A 22,248-nucleotide genomic window follows, 5' to 3' on the forward strand; every position below is an offset into this window, starting at 1 on the left:
TGTCAGAGCAATTCTCTCATTTTTGAGAAATAACATTTTAGGGAGTAAAATCCAGGAGATCATTAGGTTATCCAGGCTGTAAAGTGTATGAATGTTTATAAATGGTGTATTTCACTTTCTAGCTTATGTGCATTGGAGTTTCATGCTGTAGTTAGTGAATATTGGCCTCTTGGCAGTGAACATAACGTCTATGGTGCATCTGTACCTAGATATCTGCTTGGCTAACTCCTTCACCTCCTTCAAATCTTTGTTCCAGGTTACCTCAGTGCACCTACTTTCCCACCCATCTTTAAAACAGCAACTTGCCTCCTGTCCCTCCCTACCCTAGTATTTTGGATTCCCTTTAGTCTCCTCTAGTTTCCTTTTACCTGAATTCAGTTCTTGTCACCTCTTAAGACACATTACTGTTTTTACTTAGTTATTGTGTGTATTGTTTCTTGTCTTTGTTTGTTTTTTGATGCTGAGCTCAGAATAGGTCATTTAGCATGTGCTCAGTGAATGTCTATGGAATGAAAGAGCAAGAGCCTGTGTGTTTCCAAGGCCAGCAGGCCTCAGAATTGTATGGGAACAGATGCTTTGAACGGTGATGCAATGAAGATAAAGTACAGAGGGTTAGGAGACTCACACATTTTCTTTTCTTGCAACTCCAAGTAGCTTTTTTCAGTGTTTGGCGTGGTTGAGACTTGAAAAACCCTCCCTGGAAGTGCCTTCTGAGGGTTGGATATCACCTGTTAATGCTTCATACGTCCCGGCAGACAAACTTACAAATATGGAATTTGCTGTTATCACCAGGAAAATTTCCAGACTTTTATTTATGATAGATATATATGCATATATATGTATTTGTGTACATATATACACACATATAACTTTTATGTATAAGTAATATATACTTTTATATATATGTAATATATACTTATATATGTAAACTTTTTATGAGCTGGAACATGTTTTGAGTGTTAATTATGCACCGTCAGTGAACACATGGGGCAGCTGACTGGTTACAGCACAGGTTGAACTTCCCCATCTGTGTGTTCAGAGGTGCTGAACATCCCCCCTCAGTGACACCTCCTGTCTGGGATCCAGCACAGATAATGAGTGTGGGAATTTGAACTAACATCGTGGCATGTGAGGGTGGGTGTCTCATCTGAGAAATGGAGTGTATCCTGGCAGGCAGTTAGGCTGCCTGCTGTATCTTCCCCCGACACTGGAAGGTTTCATTTTTATTGCTTGTGATTATGTAGAATCTTTTCTGAGGGTTTTGAGAATCAGTATGACAGAATCACAACCCACATAAGGTTTTCCCCTTTTCTGCCTTTGGGAGAATTCCCACTCAAAGAGCCAGATCCCATTAGGACTGGAGTCCGCAGGGCTGAAGATGGCTAGAGGGCACTGCAGGGAGGGAGAAAGCATTTGGAGATGAGATGCTCAATTACTGAAACTGACTTGCCTCCTCAAGGAGGAATCTGGAACTTTAAACCCAACTCCAGAATTCTCTCCTGATTCCAGTGAAAAGAAACCCACTACCTAATAACTTAGGCAGCCGTTAGGTGGGACATTTCACTTTCTGAAATTGTTAGCTTTCTTCCTCGTAAAACAAAACCTTTGCACTAAAATGATAATCTCTAGGATTGCCTATAGCTCTGATACTCTGTGAGTCTATGGTCAATCCAGCTTTTAAATGACTTCCCCTTCATTATCAAAGAGCCTTATTTGATTAGTTCAGGTTTATGATAGTGGTCTGCTGAGTTTTGGTGCCATATACCCTCATTTTGTGAATTTTTCTGGGTACCTCTGTTCTTCATCCAGTATGGCAATGTTTGTTGATTCATTGGTAACTATTTTTGTCCTCCTACTTAACTAACAACTGTAATTGGAGCTCAATATAAGGCCTATTATTTTTACAAAGTTTGTTTTCCTCTTAAGGTTAAAAATAAACATTGCCTTCTGACACTCCAGTGGAAAAAATCTGTTGTGAGAAAAATCTAAACTTTAAATGATTCATTTGTTGGATCACTTTTGACTTCTTATGTGTTTAAAAGAATGAGAAAAAGGGCATATTACCATTACAGGGGTGGTACTGTATTCTGTACAAGTAACCCAGGATATGTAAGTTGGACAAAAGATTCAAGTATTTTAGTAATTCATTATTATAAATTTAGCATAGGAAATAATGAGAAACTAGAATTAATCTGAGGTTTCCCATCTAATTAATTACTTCCCAATCTACATCTTAGCCTGCTAGCAGCATTCCTAGTTTTGAAAAGGTAGCTGGGGGGAGACGGGTAGTGTGGATGTTAGGGATGAGGGTGATGGAGGTGTTATTCACTGGGGTACTAGTGATGGTCTTGGTAAGGGTGATAGTGATGGTATTGATGGGGTGGTAGGGATGTTATTGGGCAAAAGCAAAAGCAGTCAAAGGAGCTGTTCGAAGGAAAGATTCTTCAGAGAGAAAAAGGTTGTCATATGGAGGATACAGGGAGTAGAAGTCAGATGGAAAACACCCGAAGAAATGGAAAAACTTTAAAAGAAAATGTTTAAATATATTCCTGGTGGAAATAGTTTTTTGATGGAATTATTCATCATTCAGTTGGTGTAGAAATTTTGTTTCCAATGACTTCCCGTTTTGAGTGAGATATAGTGTGTACTCTGACTAACTTCTAAGACAGTCCCCAGAGGGCAATGACAGCTTCTCGTTATGATGCCTTAAGAATAACACAGATGGATATATTTTTTTAAGTTTCAAGCACAGGAGTCTCTGTGACCCTTTCTGACTCTGATGGTGCCTGGGAATGTGGGCATCATTCTGTGTCGCTTTTGAATAGTAAAGCATCATCATTAATTCATGCCCTGCACATTTGTAACTTGTGATAAACAAGAACTAAGCCTAAGTTTGCCTACAGGTTTGCTAAACCAATTAATAATGTAAGCCACGCTGCAGGGGCAGTGTGTATTTACCTCAAGGGTACTTGCTTGTTCCAGCAGTTTGGATGCACCATCACAAACTGAGAGGCTAATTACAAATTGCTCTTACCTCTTTATTAAAGCAGATCTCTGAAGGCTCACTCCTTGGGAGCTTTTGTGTTATCCTTGTTTACATTTCTGTGTATTTGAGTGTGCTGCTAACTGCATCTTTTATAAAGGATTGTAGATTTTACACTTTACAAAATCATTGCAGTCTGGTATTTCCTATGGGTGTGGATTAGTGATGATTACTGTATTTTAAAAGATGTGTACTGCTGTGTAACAAACCACTCCAAAACATATTGGCTTAAAACAATAGCAGTCATTTATTTTGCTTACAAATCTGCAACTTGGGCAGTACTTGGCAGAGGAAGCTAATCTCCATTTCACATAGTATCAACTGGGTTGTTTGGTGGTAGCTGGGGGATCTACTTTCAAGATGGCACACTCATATGGCTGGCAAGTTGGTGTTGGCTATAGGCCTCTCCACAGACTGCTAAGCCTTCCTCAAAATACAGCAGCTAGGTTCTAAGAGCAGGCATCCCAAGAGAAGAAGGTGGAAGTTCATGGAATTTTGATGACTATACCTTAGAAGTCCCACAAGGGTCCTTTTCACCTACTCATTGGTTGAGGCTGTCATAAGGACCCATAGTGGTTGAAGTAGAGGGGACATGGGTTCCAGCTGTTGACAGAGGAATGACAAGGTTCCAGCAGACCACGTGGAACAAGAGATACTGTTGTGGTCATCTTTGGAAAATACAGTCTGCCACATACATGAATTCCGACATGCTTATGTTCATTTCTGGTTCATTCTTCTACTGGGAGAGAACTTTGAGAATACGTAACATAAAAATGAAGGCAAGAAGTGGAAATAAATTCAGTATTGAATATAAGGGTTATTGGACATTGAAGATAATCTTTAAATGTGTAATTCTCCTTAGCAAAGCTGCTCCTTCCCTGCCCCCTAAAAAAAACCCATCTCCTATTTGTTACTCAAAGGGATCACACATCTTCATGTGCTCTGAAACTCTCTCAAATCATTTCCATCTTCCAGAAAAACCATCCCAGGGTTCTCCAGGGTATTTACAAAAGAACAATAAAACATTCATTTTTTTAGCACATTGTAATGAAAACCATCCCCAAGTACTTAGTTTAACTGCCTTGTTTACCATGGGAGTTTCAAATGTCATTAGGATCCTGTTATATTTTTGTTGGTCTGGAGTCATGGGAATCACAAAGTATTTTTTAACCAAGGGTTAAAACTAGGATAGCAATGCCCAATGGCACCATCTCAACATTTTGTTAAAGTGTGTTTCATTAATGCTTTGGAAGCCTATGTAAATCAGGGAATGGTGGGGGGAAAAAAGTCACGAATACTGGATGTTAAAGCAGTGTGGTGTGAAGAGAAACATCTGCTCCTGGTTAAATTCTTTAAACTTACGTTCTTTTGACTCACTCATTTAACTGTAGTGCTGAGATTTGAGTTCAATGAAGACTCTAAAGCTGGTTTTCCAGAATGTTCCAGGGAGTCTTAACCCTTGAGTTCTTAACCCCAAGCTTGTAATTCCAAGGTCACTGATATTACCAAAGTATAAAAATAGGGTTATCTACCTCAGCAACTCCAAAAAGCTGTCTTTTTGGGTTTTTTTTTGGGACCTACATTGCCTTATCTTAGTGCCTTTGTGAAAAAAAGGCCCATGGGTATGCCTGATTATGAGGCATTTTTTACCTCGATAAAAAGTACTGATATTAACAAATCGCTTATTGCTGCCTCTTTTCTTTTTCCTGAGGGGAAGACTGACTTGGTTTCTTAAGAGATGGACTGAAAACCCAAGAACTGCACATTTTAACAGCAATGCTTTCTTGAGACATGTCTCTGGACCTGCAACCCCCTTAATGTCTCTAGGCCTCAGTTGTCTTCACTGTTAAGATGATAGGAGAAGCAAATGATGTGCAAGTTTTCTCAGTTTCTAACGAATATACAGATAAAACATTACTGGTCCCAGATGGATATTTCCTGAGACTGTAGACTCATAGATGTTTCCATTTGAGGGAAACCTCAGATACTGAGAATTTAATCTCGTACCTATTCATTCCTTTAATAAATGCCCACGGAGTACTTACTGTGTACCAGGAACAGTTCCAGATGCTTAGGACAAAGCAGGAGGCAAAATAGACAAAGTGCCTGTCCTCATAGAGCTCTCATCCAGCTAGGAAAACCAGTTGTAGGGAGATGTAGGGAACAGCACTCCAAACACAGAGGCATCTGCAAAGCGCTGAGGCCCCCTCATGGGAACAAACTTTGGTGGCTGGGGGTGGGGAGGGTGGGGGAACAATGACAAAGGCTTGTGAAGGTGTCAGGAGTGTGGGATGTGGCCTGAGAGGTGGGCAAGGCCCAGTTCAGGGGCAAGGGTTGTTGGACTCTGTGGGCCAGCTTCAGGTTGGGAATCTTATTCTAAATGGGACACTATTGGAGAGTTAAAACGAGCAGCCTTAACTGGTTCACATCTTTTAGATACCAGCCTGGCTGCTGTGAGGGCTGTACACAGGCCAGCATGCAGGAAGAAACCCAGCAGAAAGGTGGTGGTGAGGCCAGGGAACAGTGTCTCCAGGAGGAGGGAATGCATGAGTTGCCAGAGAGGATGGGGTGGTGAGGGCTGAAGAGCCTGTGGAATGTGGCATCATGGAGGTCACAGGAGGGCTGTGGGGAGTTGCCCGTGGGGAGACAGTGCAGAAGCCAGAGAGTGAGTGGAGGTGGAATCAGTGAGGCAGGGGTGGGTGGACGAGGCTTTCTCTGTTGATTGGATTCTTTCCTCTTTTGCTTTTTTTAAAAAAAGATAACTTGAATTTAGTTGTATGCTGAGTGAGAGCCGGTGGGGGCGGGGGGGGGGGGGGGAGAGAGAGTGAGACAGAGAGAGAGAGAGATTGATTGATTGAGGATATCGAAGCGAGAAGTGGTCCTAAGTAGAGTTGGGTCTTCCAGGGTACCAGAAAACATGAGCTCCATGGCCTGGGTTTTGCCTTAACCAGGTCCCACTGACGCTGGGGACAAAGAGTGGAGGGCCAGAAGAGGACATGGGTATGGGTTTCTCAGCTTCTGACCTCGATTTTGTCTTTAAGTCATCTCTGGAGAATGGTGGGAAAGTGGGGAGAGGGTGGGGCCCAGGAGAGGGGAGAAAGCCTTGGGGAAGCACAAGACAGCTGACCAGGGATGAAGGGAGCCACTGCAGGATGGCCGTGTGGCCTCAGCCTTGGTGGGAGACCTTGAGCCCTCCTCCCTGTGGCCCTGGGTGGATTGGATGGATGTGACATTTGTGGGATGTGTCAGACAGAGAAAGCCAAGGATATAATAGCAGGAGAGTGATGGAAGCAGTGGGTCATGTGCTGGACAAGGAAGGAGGAGAAGGAACAGTCATTTGCATGCCTCTTAAAGCAGCTTTCTGGGTCTTCACTGCTGGTCACGTGGAACTAGATGACCATACGTCCCAGCTTGTTCAGACAGTCCAAGTTCATGCCTGTCATCTGAGCGTGATTATTATTTCACTTTTTGCTTCAGTTGTTTGACAAATCAGCATCCCGTGGTGTATCACAGAATGCTGCCTCTACTTTTCGTCTCCCATGGACTTCTCACATCCTTTCCCATAGCAAGTGTAGGCTCTTATGACCTTTCCCATGAGCTCTGCAGTTACTTCCGGGCCCCAGCCATGTCCTTTGCCTCCTGTCTCCTTGCTCTGTTACCAACCCCCACCTCAATCCATACCACATCCTGTGGGCAGATTATTTTCCTTAGGACAGGCCTGATCATGTCACTTTGCTCAGAAGTCATGATGGCATTTCATTGCCTTCAGAATAAAAAGTCCAGACTCTAAAGATGCAAGACTCTGCAATCTAGCCCTGGTATTTCCCAGTACAGCTTAGAGTGGAGGAACATTGTGAATACAGTGCTGAGCAGTGTAACAGGTGGCAATGTGGGCTCTGGAGCCAGCTGCCTAGGTTTGAATCCTACTTGCCCTTTACTAGTTGTCTGACCTTCGGGAAGTTGCCCAACATCTCTGTGCCTCAGTTCTCTAATCTGTAAGACAGGGATGAAAAATAATACCTATTGTTGTTATTATAAGGATTAAATGAGTTAATCCACGTATAGCCTTTAAAACGGCGTTGGGCATACAATAAGCTCTCAGTACATTGTAATTACGGATTTTCAGCTCAAGCACACTGAACATTTCCTCTTCCCTGCATAACTTCTGAGGCTTTCTCGCCTCTTTACTTTTGCTAGCCCTGTTTCTCATAGGAATCCTTCTCCCAAACCATTTCCGTATGCACAGATTTTACCTGCAGGTAAGGTTAAATCCATGGTTACCAATCACGGATTTTGGCAGCCACAGAACTAACAGACTGGGAAGCCTGGCGTGCATTCTTTGACTCCCACGGGACTATGACGAAAGTCTCTTTAAATGCTTTGCTAACATAATGTTTTGAGGTTTGATTTATCAATTTCCTTGTGGGTGTGCAGCAGTATTTAATGGAAGCCTGGGGGTCTTGCAGCCTTGGAGGGGGGCAGCAGATTCTCCTGCCAGTTCTTTTCCTTAGTGGTCCTACTTGGATGATGACAGTTCTCATGGGCCAAGGTCGTCTTTGCTCCAGAATCCTGTTCTGAGTGCAGACAACCACATGTATGTTGAATTCTGCTGATGGGCATACACTGAGGGAGATTGGGATGTTCTGGGCCAAGGAAAATCTGCCAGAGGTAACTCCTGACTACTCCAGCATGTTGACTCTTTGACTGTGCCCTCCTGGTCAGGGCATGCATCTACTATGACAAACTACTCTGTGCAGTGGAATGGCTGGGGTTGGCTTGGTGATTCAAAAAAGTGTTCTTAGTAAACAATGTTGAGCAGACTGGAAGGAGATATGCAAAGATATCCTCTGTAAAGTAGAAGAATGCTGTGTCTATGCATACAAATAACCTAGAGCACTGACACCGAAATTTTGACTAAAACATTTTGACTAAAACAGATGTGGACTTACTTGCATAGTTTTGTTTGGCATAAATATCAGTTGCCTTACATGCTCTTCTTCATTTTAGTATGTGTGAGTCATAAGCAAATTTCATATTTTATTTCATACCAGGTGATATATATATATATATATGTGATAGATATTTAAATATTTATTTTGTATGCCCTGAAATTCTTCTTTAGAGAGCTTCTTTGTTCCTGCAATCCAATTAGATGGTTTCCAAGGGAGCCACCATGTACCCTGGTCAAAGTCAGTTGGCCCAGAAGTGGACATCTGACCTAAGCTGGGCCAATCAGAGCCCTTCCCTGGGATCTTTTGCTTTGGGCAACCAGGAAGTTTAGACATTCTACCTCCAGTGATTAAGCTGTTAGCAGGAAAACTCAGAAGGTGGCAATAGACATATTTTCTGCTACAGAGAAAAAATTAGTCCTAGATAAGAAAGAAGAATGATGCCAACAGATAAAAGTAGGAATGAAACTTAGAGCAAGTGTGCTGACAGTGCTGAGACACTGGTTCCAAGTCTTCTTAAGTCCAGCTCTGGCCCCACTGTGCTGACCACTTAACTGTTCTTGGAGAGACCACTGAGTTGTTCCTCACAGGCAGGACCTTCCTTGTTCACTTCCCATCTGTATCTGTGACTTAGAGTTTTGACACTGGATTGGAGCCTCTTGGTGGATTGGGTTTCGGGGAGCACTAAAAGCCATCTGAAGATCTGTGGGGGATGGGGCTTTACTGACACCTCTCAGTCCTACCGATCCCTAACTCCCATGCACTTCATTTGCCATGAATGGTGATATAGGCACAGTCTCAGTGAAAGAACTGAGTCCATTAACACAGATAATGTAGTCATATGATCCTTTGATCAGAAATCCCTATCCTGAACTGAGCTACCAAAGGATGAATCTGTTCTCTGCTTCTACTAGAAGGCTGTGTTCCACCTCTTTCTTTTTGTTTTTTTCAGGAGATTACAGTTTGCTGAGTTCTTACAGTATTTCTCAAGCTTCTCTCTACTCACCCCTAGTAGCAGAGGAGAATAAATGGATACCTCTTCTCCTCAACTCAGCCCTTCCAGGGATCTGAGGACAAGCTGTGGTTCCTCAAACTTGAGTACAAACAGTTCAAGAAGGATGGGATAAAACTCTTCAGAGTCCCTCAGTTACCCCTTGAGTAAGACCAACACACATTAAATTCAAGAGGGAATAGTGCCTGTTTAACTCACTGCTGTTTGCCCAGAACCTAGTGCCCAGCATACAACTGGTATTCAGTAAGTAGTTATGGAATGAATAAATGAATATTAGTATCTCCGTTTTATAGATGAAGAAACTGATGCTAAAATAAATAAACTGATTTGACCAATAATATAACTACTGAGTAGCAGAGCCAGGTCCCAAGCTTTTAAGTCTTCAAACCCTTTGTCCAAGGGCGGATTCTAAGACCTCTCAGTCGCTAAAAGAGAAAACCACAACAGCAGAAAGTTTACATGATCTTTCCTTGTGGCCCCAAAACGGAGCTAAACATCCAGCAGTGCCTGGCAAAGCTTCCCGTTTCTGCAGCTAAGTGTTAACATGTCAAAACTAAAGGCAGCTTCAGATATGAGCTCAAACCCATGTTATTTTTAAGCCTCCCTTTTCAGAAAGTTGTACAAGAGTGTAGGTGACAAGATGGGAAGGGTTGTGTGTGTCTGATAAAATATTCACTGTAAAGACTCACGTGTAACTGCAACCCAGGATGGCATTTTTGTGCCTGTTCTTGACATCTAGGGCATGGCTCTGCTGTGGGCTCCCTGCGTGTGCTGTGTATGTTGTCACGGATCGGTGGCGTATGAGTTGTGAGGGAGGGCCGGAGTGGGCAGTGGTCTGATCTAGGGTATATAAGTATGTGGATGTGAGTCTAGGATTTACTCCATCTTATATGCCACAGAAATCACTGTCAAAAGCACTATCATTCAGTATTTTATGTGATTTACTATGCTCTATAGTAGAGCTACCCAGTAGAACTTTCTATGATGATGGATATGTTCTACACCTGCACTGCCCATGGCGTCATCACTAGCCACAAGTGGCTGGTGGGCGCTTGAAGTGTGACTCGTGTGACTAAGGAGAGGAATATTTAAATTTTATTTTATTTGAATTAATTTAAATTTAAATAACCACATGTGGCTAGTGGCTACCATATTGGACAGCACAGCTCTCTATTTTTTTTTTAGCAGTAAGTTTCTGATTCCCAGCATTAATCAGCTCATTAGTTACAGACATTTCATTAAGTTTATTATATAACTTGTAGAAAATAAATCCATCAGTTATAGATATAACCTCCCTTACCTGGTGTGTAGCAGCTCTCCTCAAAACACAGTGGGGGAAATTTCCTTTACCTGGGCAACAGTGATGGCTGAAAGCCTCCCTACCACACTTCAGCCTCTCATGTGGGACCTGGAATCAATACCAGATGAAGTCCTAGTTGTCCTGTTTCTTTTTGGGGCTTGCTGTCATTTGGGAGCCTGTACCCATCTTTTATTTCATGCCTAGTCAGGTTTAGATTTAGAGATCTCCATCAACTTGCCCTATGCTATCTTATTTCCCCCTACCTCCTGGTGGGGAGAGAGAAAATTGATTATTTTAAGGAATTGGCTCATGTGATTGTGGGGGCCAAGAAGTCTGACATCTGCAGGGCAGTCCGGCAGACTGGACATTCAGGTAAGGACTGGTGTTGCAGTCTTGAGTTTGAAGGGCGAAAACCCAGGGAGAATTTCTATGTTGTAGTCCAGAGGCAGAATTTTTTTCCTTTGGGAAATCTCAGTCTTTGCTCTTAAAGCCTTCACCTGATTAGATGAGACCCACCAAATAATGGAGGAATTCACTTTATCCAAAGTCAACTGATTGTAAATGTTCATCACACATTTAAAAAATACCTTTACAGCAACATCTAGACTAGTGTTTTACCAAACGACTGGTCACCATAGTTCAGTCAAGTGGACACAAAACTAACTGTGACACCATCCTCTTTAGAGTCAGACAAAACAGTCTTGAAAGTGTCTCTGACTCTTTCCCCACGCTCTCTACTACAGGCTGTGGGCACTCCAATCCCTATTGACCTGCGGGCAGAAGGCTTTTCTCTTCCTTTTCTTATGTTCCATATAGCCTTCACTTTTATAAATCCAACCTGTGTCTCACTTCTTTCTGATTTCTCACCCCGATTGCCACACGTACTCTAAAGCACAAATATGTATATTCGCATGCACATAGAGTATATCGCACTCATCCTTAGCAACATGGTATTCATTTTGGACGTAGAAACAGACAGTGCATCCTAGAAATCTAATGTCATATTGTTATTTTTAATAAAAATGATTCCTCAAATATATAAACAAAGTTTTTTTTTTTATAATGAGTTGTGACTTTTTATATAACTAAATCTTTTTAAAGGAAATACTTTTCACATCATGATTCCTGATTACAGTTACAGTGGACCTTGTCCTTACTCATTATAGAGCAACTGAGTGAAGCTGTGGATTAATCAGAACAGCCATATTTAATTTTCAGTGCCTAAACCAGAAATTGTTACTCCGTTAAGTATTTGGGCCAGGTGGGTTCTTACAGGCAGCAGAAATGAGAAGAAGGTGGGTCAGGGTGTATTTCAGTTTAAACAGGCATCCACCTGGGCATCTTGGTACAGGTGAGATTATATGAAGTGGAAAGAATGGTTCCATTCCAGGTCCTACGTGAGAGGCTGACATGTATCATTGAAGTTGTATCAGGTTGGGCTTAGGATACTCCGAGTGAAAGCCAGGCATGGCTTTGGGTAGCTCTGTGAGGTTTGACCAGTCACAGAATGTCTTAAGCAGTTTCCTCTTCTGTCAGGTATGATTTTGAGGCCTAAGGGAATGCATGTGAAAGTTCTTTGTAGAAAAGTTGTGCAATGTTAATAGTTGCTGTTTCCTGTAATCGCTGTTGTTAGAGATGTGGGCATGCGTGGGAGTCTGTGGGGAGCTCCGTGGCTGAGGTGACCTGGCTCCTCATGATCTCTTCCATGTTGATTTGGTTCCATGCTCATGAAGACCTTGGAAGGTCACTTTATGGAGAATGAGGAAGTAATTCCAGAAACACTGGGGGACAACTGTGATAGGGTGTGGTGAACAGATACACAGGATTAGAAACAGGGAAGAAGATACTGTGATTCCAGCTGGAGAGACCAGATCAACAGTGGACCCGTCAGCTGTGATTGTCTGCTGTGTAGGTCTGATCTTCCAAGGAAAGCCAGGCCTAGGGGTTCACACTTAGGAATAATGAACATCTGATTTGTAGCTAAACCCATGTGAGTGGAGGAAGTCACCAAGGGGAGTGTAGAGTGGAGGAGAGCTGGTAGCCGGGGATGAACCCTGATGAATACATCGCATGCCCACCACCATGATGAACGTGAGACTGGCTCAGTGAAGGTTATTAATGCAAGAATGAGAAGCAGGATTTAATTTAGCCATAAGTACACAGTCAAATGACTTTCTGAAAAAGAGGAAAAGTGTCTATACTAGGATAAGACAGAACCATAAGAGTTGTGGCCCCTAGGTCTAGCCAAATACTGATCTTCATAAAATCTAAATGTGGTCGTCTAGTTAAAAAGGACTACTCACCCTTCCTGGTAAACAATTTGGCAGCCTCTACCAAGCCTTTGAAAAGTTAATATCCCTTCAGCCATTAATTCCACTTCCAGGAATCTATTTGAAAGAAATAAGCAGAGCTACAAATATGCTTCCTCTTCTTGGGGGTGTGAATTTCCCTGGAACGCATAGGATAAAGGCAGCATTTAACTTTGATGTTTTAAAGTTTGGATCCTAGGCAGCACTATGGTATAAGATACAAAATTTGCACCGAAGTTGAAGGTAAAAGATGAGCATTCGAAGAAATCTTGCAGTTTTCCTCAGACTCCCACTCTCCTCTGCTCTTGAGGTTATGACTCGGGGCGGGGGGCGGGGGGAGAGTCAGATATGCTGGCCTGCAGGGTGAACTCAGAGCCTTTGTGGGCATGGATCCAAGGCCATATGTGATCCAGTTCTTGTTATGTCTAGTCAAGCCTCATTTCTGGGGCTCCTCTTGATTTCTCATGTCATGTTCCAGAAATGTTTCTAGAAATTTCCTCAACACACCAGGCTGTTGCATACTGTCAAGCTTTTGCCCATCGTGATCCTTCCTTGCCTTTACGTGGATTGCCCTCTCCTTTCCCTTTCCATATCTGGTGAACTCTTATTCATCCTTCAAAGCCTTCTGCAGAGTAGATCCCAAATAGGTTTTGTCTAGCATGGCATTTTGGAAAAAAAATTGGATTTGAATACTTTAAGGTGAGACATACATGCTCCAGTTCTGCCACATTTCTTACTCTTCCTTTTGTGTTACACCATGTCATTTGTTACATCGCTGATCTACTCTGAGAGACTTTTCTCAACCTCCCCTTCAGGCAGAAATAATCACCATTGTCACTGTCATTTCTACATCTTCACATCCATTACTATATTATCCTCCATGAGGAATTTTCACAGTATTTACTTTTTCAATTCTAAAAGTAACATTCATGCCCCTTAGGTGAATTTGAAAATTACACAGTAATAGAAAAAATCACTCATAGCCCCACTCCCCAAATACAGTGCTGTTTTCATTTTGGTGACTGTTTTTATGCATAGTTTATGTATATGTATTACATAGTTGTCATAATAAAGTCTATCAAGTTCAGAATCTTGACTTTTTACATATCATTATAAGCATTAATTGTTCCATGATAATTGTAATTATTTTTAAAGTCTGTTCACAATAATTGGCCAAATCTTCTTGAGGATTGGGGATCCTATTTTACATTCCTAGTACCTAAGCACCATGTTGGTCTGCGCCAGTGTAGGGGCTTAACTATTTGTTGAATCCTACAGCTGAAAAATTAATGTCTCCATCCATACCTTCAAGGAGCTCATTTCAGGAGAGAATCATTCATTCAACAGATATTTCTTGAGGACCTGCTGTACATCAGACATCATTCTATTACTGGGGATGCAGCAGTGCAAAATACCCCGGCCCTCATGAAATGTGTATTCTAGAGCAGTGATTCTCAAACATCAGGCTGCATTGGAATCACTTGGAGCACTTCTTAAGACACAGATTGCTGGAACCCACCCTCAGAGTTTCTGACTGAATAGGTCTGTGGTGGGGCCTGAGAATTTGCATTTCCAACAGATTTCCAGGGGATGCTGATGCTCTGGTCTGGGGACCACACTTTGAGAACCCCTGGCCTAGAGGATAAATTTGCAGTACAATATGGCAAAGGAATATGGTTGTCTGGTTTGTAGTGGGAGAAGGGCAGATGTCTGTGTCCAAGCCTCTCCAATTCCTCCAGTCCCAGTGAGAAAGGGGAGAGCTGGGATAATGTCCTGTGTCGGGAGTCCTCGCCCTTCACTCTAGATGACAGCAGTCTCTGCAGGGCCACAGAAGCCAAGGACTGATAAGGAGAGAGGTTACAGATACTGTCTTTGTGCCCCATCCTTTGGCGCACTTGCCATATATAATGTCTAAACTAAGCTTCAGTGCAACTGAAAAATAAGTGTGTTTTCACTCATTTTATACATGAGAAAACTGAGGCACAGAAAGTTTATATAATCTAGTCTGGTTCCCCAAGACAGTGAGTCACATATCTGGGGCTCCACGTCAGGCCTTTCCAAAAGCCTTTAAACTTCATGCTATTTCCATGACTGGTTGAGACTGGCCTGTGGTTGAGCCCTCCATGGAAGCAGTTATTAAAATGCTTCAGTAGTCATAGCTGTTTCCTCTGCAGTAAGAGAGTAGTAGCAGAAGCTAGTGCAGGTGTCTCCTCTTTCATTCGAGGGCCATAAAATCCATTGCCTTTCTCTTTTGGCATATGTTGCCAGAAAGCTCAGAAGTATGCTTTGCATACAGTGGCTTTCTTCAGCCTCCAAAGTTCTTTGGTATAATTATTTCCCCGCTATTTTCTTTTAAAATTTGTGTTGCTGTGCCTTCTTTTTTTTTTTTTTTTTTTGAGACGGAGGCTCGCTCTGTCGCCCGGGCCGGGGAGGAGTGGCCCGATCTCAGCTCACTGTAAGCTCCGCCTCCTGGGTTTACGCCATTCTCCTGCCTCAGCCTCCCGAGTAGCTGGGACTACAGGCGCCCGCCACCTCGCCCGGCTAGTTTTTTGTATTTTTTTTTAGTAGAGATGGGGTTTCAACGTGTTAGCCAGGATGGTCTCGATCTCCTGACCTCGTGATCCGCCTGTCTCGGCCTCCCAAAGTGCTGGGATTACAGGCTTGAGCCATCGCGCCCGGCCGCTGTGCCTTCTTTTAGGAGCTTTATAGAATAATTTTTAAAATAGGTGGATATCATAGATTAATGAGGGAAAAAAGAAATTTTCAGAATGGAATGGATGGCTTTAAGATTTTTTTGTTTTGTTTTTTAACTTTTGAAGAGTGAATTGAGCCAACTCTTGAGTATATGAGTGGACACATACATGCCTGTAGACATGTATGTAGTTGATGCCTTGACATGTGTCCACTGAGTCTTGTGATTAAAAGAATGAACTTGGCCCAGTCCAGACCTGGTTCTGCACTCCGGCTTTGCACTCACTGCTTGTTTTATGACTTCAATGTCTCTGGGCCCCACTGTCCTCATCTGAAGCGGAGACAGTGATACCAGGCAGCGTCACTGAAGGATGAAACGGTTTGTTGTTTTAACTTATGTAAAATGCCTAGCTCAACGTCTAGACATAGTAGGTCTATACCATAGACAGTAATGACTACTATTGTTATTTTATGTCCAGCACAGGCTAGGATTTAAAGAAAGACCGGACTGCGCATTTGCAACTGCAGTTTTCCAGGTTGTGCAGTGTGGAACAAAAATGACTTTCCATTTAATGTCAGGGTGGCTCTTCCGAGGAGAGCTGTCAGGGCTGCTGCTCCTTCAGAGAGAATAGCTCCATGCTGGCAAAGCTGACTCTCAAATGAGGGTAGATTATCACTGCAGAGGCCTCAAGATTTTCTGAGGTCATCTGCTTAGGGCTTGGTGACTAAGACTTAGCGCTGAGGTCTGCACCGCCTTATTTATTTGTAAAATGACTTAAGCATCCTTGCCTGGAAAGTCCCCTAAAGTCTACCTTCTGGCTTTAGCTGGCTCTTGCTTTATTTTATTAGGTTATTATTTTCAATTTTTCTTTCAAACTTATGACTTATACTCAATCCAGTTGCCTTGGGCTATTTTTTAGGGAAAGGAAGAGTTCAAATACCTCGGTACTCCGGGTGGGTGTTCGTCCCCCATCCCGTTGGTACAGGGAGTGAGAAGGAACCATCACCTCGCTGCTGGATGGTGTGGGCCAGGACTTGGAGAGCCAAGGGTCAGTCTGTGGCTGTAGGCTGGGCATGATCTGTGGGCTCCTTTGACCTTCCCTAAGCCTGAGAGCACCAGGGAGCAAGGTGTCCATCAGATGGTACATCTCAGGGAGGATGTGCCCACAGCCTTGGCACAGGGGTGATTTTCTCACCTCTGCCCTTGTCTGCCAAAACTATTGTCCAAAAAGGAAGCTATTTGGGCCATAAAATGCCATCTGTTATTTGTATATGGTTATATAGACAAGCTGTAGTTATACAGTAGTCTGATGAGCAGGAAGTCAGTGATTCATCCGAAAAAAAGTAACAACAACAACAAAAAAAACCAAACTCTTAACAAAACGAACTTCCTCTTTCAAACTCTTTGTTTAGAACTTTTTCCAGTCTCTTTAAAAAAATGTTAATAAGGACTAATGCAGTGTTTCAAAGTGGTGATTTCAACCCTTCAAAGCCAAATGCTTTATCTGTCCATCAGACAACATAGTTAAACAAACAAAAAAAACTATCTTCTTCAGACTAGGGTGTGGGGGCGGGTGCCCCTGAGGACATGGGGCTCCTGCCAGCTTGGAAATCTTCCCGTGCCCCTGAAATAGCCTCGCAGGCCTCGGGGAGGCGCTTTGCACGCTGCACATGTCCCTCTGATAGACCATTCCATTCACTTGGTTCCCTTCCTTTTGTTTGCCTCACAGATCCAGGAGGCTGCAAGCCAGGGCCTGAAATTCGTTGGTGTTATACCTCAGTACCATTCCCCTGTGAATTCAGCAGGCAGCAGCGCTCCAATGTCTACTGCCAACAGTACCGAGGATGCCAGAGATGCAAAAACCGCACGTGGGGATCACGCGTCACTGGAGAATGAGAAGCCGGGGACTGGGGACATGTGCAGTGCTCTGGCTGGGGGAAACCAAAGCCCGGAGCCCAGCTCAGGCCCCAGAGGGGAGGTGCCCATCGCTGAGCAGCCCAGCTCACCCTCTGGAGAGGCAGATGGTGGAGAACTTTCACCACGGGGGGTGAGCAAGACACTGGATGGACTGGAGAGCGACCCCTTGGAGGTGCATGAAGAGCCACTCTCAGGGAGTAAGTATGTCAGCGCTGGGAGTTTTGACCCGCTTAAAGAGCAGTTAACAGCTTTTCATTAATCCCCATGGTATCTCAGAGAAAAAGGAATGGAATTAGAGTGTAGAGACAGCAGTCCATCAAACAGGAGACACTTTATCAAGCAGTTATCTGTGCCACCTGACTGTTTACTTACTGAAGTTGTGACTTCTGGGGAGTACAGAACCACATGAAATTGACTTACAGTTTGCTCCAAAATGTCACGTTTGAAGTGGATTCTAGACTGTGAGTTCTTTTATCTCCTGTGCTCTCGAAATTGCCCTTGAATTATCCAGCTTTCACACAGGAAGTGTCAGCCTGTCAGGCACCAGTGAAACCTGCACACCACTTGTTAAAATACCTGCCTAAAGCAAGACATTTTACAGCTGAGCAAACCGGGGTTTAGAGAGGAAATCTGTTGCCCAGTCTGGAAATAGGCAGTTCGGGCATATGAATCCAGGTGGACTTACCCACCATCCCTTCACGCCTCTCTGCTTGGTCTTTCCTGTGTGATAGACTAATAAGATTTACTGAGGCTCTTAACAAGATTTACAGGGAGCAAAGGTTCCCTCCGTTTCTCTGTATTTCCTTTTTCTCTACTTTCTTCCAGAAATCGACCATCCATACTTCCCCCTTTCTCCAGGAAATCTAGCATCCAGTCATTTCCTGAGAGCAAGGTACTTGCATGAGCCATGTGTCCCCTTCTAGCCTTTGGAAGACGAACAAGTATGAAGACTGACAGAAGACCCCCAGGGCTTAGGAGGGCTTTCTGTTTAGGCCTTTCTGGCTGATCTCCCTGGTTAATATTGTTATTATCATTTATTTACTAATTCTTGAAATTAGCCTCTTACAAGTGATAATGAACAGGTGATGCTTTGAGAAGGGAAAACAAGGAGAAACAATTTCTTTTGTTACATCAGAACTTCTTGAGAAGAAAATTATGGGATGGTTAATTCCAGGGGCTTATTTGCAAAGTTGACTTAGAGGGAGATATTGGAGCCGCCTCAGTGCTATGATATAGTAAGACTATTTAATCAAGGCATTGAGCCTTCTTACTACGCACTGAAGTAGAGCTCTTCATTTGTGTGATTTTTCGCTGTTTGAGGCAGATGCCTGCTGCCCTCATGGAGTAGCTGAACATGCATTTAAGTCCGGTGTGTCCTCCACATGAACACCCAGGTCTTAGTCCAGAAACCTCCATCTTCTCATGGAGGATGGGCTGGATGTGTGTGCTCTGAATCCTGGGCGGGAAGATGGACCTCACTGGAGTCCTTCTCTAAGTCCAGGACCGTGGGAGGGCGAGGGCGAGGGCCAGGCCAGGCAGAGGCCCCCAGGAGAAAGGGCAGGAGTGACGGAGAGGTGGGGAGCATGGTGCTCAAGAATCTAGCATCTGTTTACATTCTAGCCTGCCTTCCATGCCTCAGTTTCTCACTCTGTGAAATAGGGATAGAACGATAGTTTCTCATGGAAAGGTTACAGATGTACATTTAAAGCACTCAGCACTGTTTGACTCATGAGTATGAGCTGCTATTACTGGGGTACAGGCTCGTAGTCCTGACGCCTGATCTCTACCTCTCATGGAATCTTGGCTTTGAGAAAGGAGGCATTTACTACTGAGGTTTCCTCAGGAGTTTTCAGATCCTTCCTGTGTTCCAGAGCCCACCTTCCTCCGAGACTCCTTCCAGATTTCCTGCCTTCTGTGAGAGGATTATTCACTGGAACCTCCCCAGGTGCCCAGGACCTTCCTGCTACCCTGTGGCCACTCACCTCCCTCACCCAGAATCTTGCCTGATGGCTGAACACACAGAACAATTGACACCCAAAGCATTTTGGGCCCTATCCCATCACCCAAGTCCCTGTTCTCTCCTGGAGAAACAGACCCTGCTGGGGAGGAATGGGTGAATGTGTGTGTTTCTGGAGGTGTTCAGCCCACCAATGGATGAGAATTTCAGCTCTGCAGGGGTAGGCCAGGAAAAGGGTTTAAAGCCTCCTTCCAGCCCAGTCTCCCTAGGCAGGTAGACACTGCCTGTCTCTACACATAAAGCAGTCCCTTTATCTCTCTGCGCGGGCTGCAAATCTCTGGAATTTAGGCAGCTCACTGTATCCCTTTCTCCTCCTTTGGTGGAATAAATGAGCCTTTGGGTTTTTCACACAGGGATCATTTCACATATAAGCCTTTCACTGGTCACGATGGCAGTCACCCTCCAAGTGCACTATTCTGTGTCCTCCTTGTGTTATTGTTATCTCAGTTACTCCTCACAAAAGCTTTGTGGCAGAAGATGCTATTACTATGTCCATTTTACAGATGGGGAGCGTCACCTTTTATACCCCCATACAGTTAAATTTCTTTATCACAGCTTGAGCATTTGGCCTCCCTGAAGGCTGAACGTCCAGGGACCCTGTCCCCACTGGTTGTGACCCTCACCTGACCCCCGGCCTCTCTCCTGGGAAGTCCACTCCCCATCACCCCCCCCACAGGCACACACAGGGCCCCCCAGGCACCCCTCCCCACCGCCTGCTCAGCTCCCAGCTTGCCTTCTCTCAGGGCCCCCTAACGAGGGTGAAGTGTTTTTACTCCTCTTCTGCCAGGTGGGCTTAAATAGGCAATCACAGCAAGACAATTAAAAAAAAATCCAGAGGGAGTCTCCCTCCTCTTCCCTCCTTCTCCTCAGTTAATTTATTTCCTTTAGAGGAGGCCTTGGGGAGAGGAATCTAGGCAGTGCCTGCTCAGACAGGACTTTCCAGTGGATTCTCTGTGCGGAAGCAGGGGCAGGTCGCCACTCCCCATCTCTGCGGGCTCTGCGCAGCCGTCACGCCTCCTTGCCCCTGCAGGTTCTGGGGGAGGCCCGCCGTGTGTCATGTGTTCCTCTTCCTGCTTGCTGACTTTTGTCTCCTGGTCTGGGGGAATTTCCTTTTGGTTGGAGGTCCATGCTGTGCCATGATCACCTGAGCCTGTGCAGGGACAGCCTCAGCATCTCCATTGCCACAACTTCCATCAGAGAAACCAGGAGGCTAGACGGATTCACGAAAATTCTAATCATTCTCACTGTCACCAAAATAATAAGGCTTCCAAGCACTGCCCTTCCTACCCTGCAACGCCTCACTTAAAATGCTTCGAAATGTCAGCCAGAAACCCCAGCCTGTGGTGCCAATCACATTTCTGACTGAGAGGATTTTATTCAGTAGCCCTCCCTGGCTGCCAGCTCATTGTGAATGGCCAAAACCTGGGGGTTGGGCTTTCCTGATGTGAGGGCTCCTTCCTCCCCACTCCCGGGATAGTTGGACCCCATGATGCGGCCCCCTCCCAGATCTGCCACCTGCCGCCATCTTTCTGGCCTTTTATTCAGTCCATTAACAAACAGCTATTGAGCTGCCACCCATGGTCATCAGCCTCTGCCTTCTGTGTCCTGATGAAATTAGTCTCTTGTTAGATTTGGGAAAGATCCCAGGGTTTGGGGTTTGAAAGACTCTTGGCTGTGCCACTTACTGGCTTTTGATTTCTGAGGGATCCACTTAACGCTTCTGGGCACAGAACCAGTGCCACCCCCTCCCATCAAGGTTGGGAGAGTCACATGAGACGGTGAAGGTGAAAGGCCCTTATAAATAAGGGATACATGCCTGTGGCTGCTCTCATCCTTAGAGGTGGATTCCCGTGGATTGTTGTGCATGCAGCGGTCCCTGCACTTTGCCTTTCCTGCTGCCCTGGCAAGTGGGCCTCACGCTGGCCCAGAGGTGCCCTGCTATTAGTACCCAAGTCTGAGCGAAGCTTGAGCAGCCTTGCCCAGATCTAGGCATCTGGATGGAGCAGCCTGCGGCCCTTCTACCCTCCTGCCTGCCTCGCCACCATGGTGCCCACTGCCTCCCTTCCCAATGCAAACCTTTCTGCTTAGTCCCTTCTGCCCATGACCTCAGCAGCCTGCAGTCCCCACCCAGCTTGGGCTGCCCAGCCAAGTGTGATGCCACTTGTTCCTTCTAGTGCAGCTAACGACCAGCTGCCTCCTCCTCCCACATCTAGCCCTTGGAGCCCCAGATTTTCAGCCAGGCTCTAAACTCTTTCTTCTCTCCAGACCACAGGTCTCCTGGGACAGCAGGGCCCAGCCAGTCCCCTGCTTACCCTCAAGACCTGGGCTCTCTGGGGCCCCACCTGAAGGCAAACTGCAGCCTTCCATCCTGTGCCTGAGTCCCCACGCCCAGGCACAGACCTCAGGACTGGACACCTGCCTCTTTCCTCCCCACTCCCTAGTAGCCTGGCAAGGCCTGAATGGACCAGGCTCCCCAGCCGGCAGGACTCAGCCACCCCCACCCTTGGGCCCCACGCTCCCTTAACCTGCCCTCGCTTTCTCCTCTGGTTGGCTTAGAGGTCAATACAGTGAACACATGTGTAACAGGAGGGATCTAATGAGACAAGGTGGGGGAAAGGGAGAGACGAGAAGACAGTCCCGATGCTCCTTGGGTGCTCTGCCAGTACAGTCCTTCAGCTACTCCCAGAATGTTCTCAACCCCTTTGGGACTCACTGTCCCATATCTGGAAAAATCTTCCAGCTGGTCATGGCGGAGTCACAGAGCAGCTGAGAAAATTTAAACAAACATGGGGCTTCTTTTTGGAATCTTTGGTGCTTGCTCACGTGAGGATGTGTGTTGGAGAATGAGAATATTAAAACATCAGAGGACATCACTTTTGGACAGTTTCTCTTGGCTGGTTTCCATGTGGGTAGAGAAAGGACTGGGGACAAGGAGATGATGGGACAGAGGAGTGTACAAGGGTTACGCATATGCAATCAGGTGTCTCCCAATATTTCGTTGCTGCTGAT

The 22,248-nt window shown here is 44.9% G+C and overlaps 1 protein-coding gene across 6 annotated transcripts in view; it reads left to right on the top strand.

Annotated features, from left to right (window-relative positions):
- The window catches only part of RFTN1 (raftlin, lipid raft linker 1), a 204,481-nt gene that overhangs the window by 125,474 nt on the left and 56,759 nt on the right, over positions 1–22,248 (top strand). For all 6 annotated transcript variants that reach the window (XM_023207354.2, XM_023207349.2, XM_023207351.2 and 3 more), the window contains one exon: positions 17,035–17,419. In XM_023207354.2, the coding sequence (XP_023063122.1) occupies positions 17,035–17,419 (385 nt within the window). The remainder of the gene's footprint in view (positions 1–17,034; positions 17,420–22,248) is intronic.

This window comes from Piliocolobus tephrosceles, chromosome 2 (genome assembly GCF_002776525.5).
Source record: "Piliocolobus tephrosceles isolate RC106 chromosome 2, ASM277652v3, whole genome shotgun sequence".
Taxonomy (NCBI): Eukaryota; Metazoa; Chordata; class Mammalia; order Primates; family Cercopithecidae; genus Piliocolobus; species Piliocolobus tephrosceles.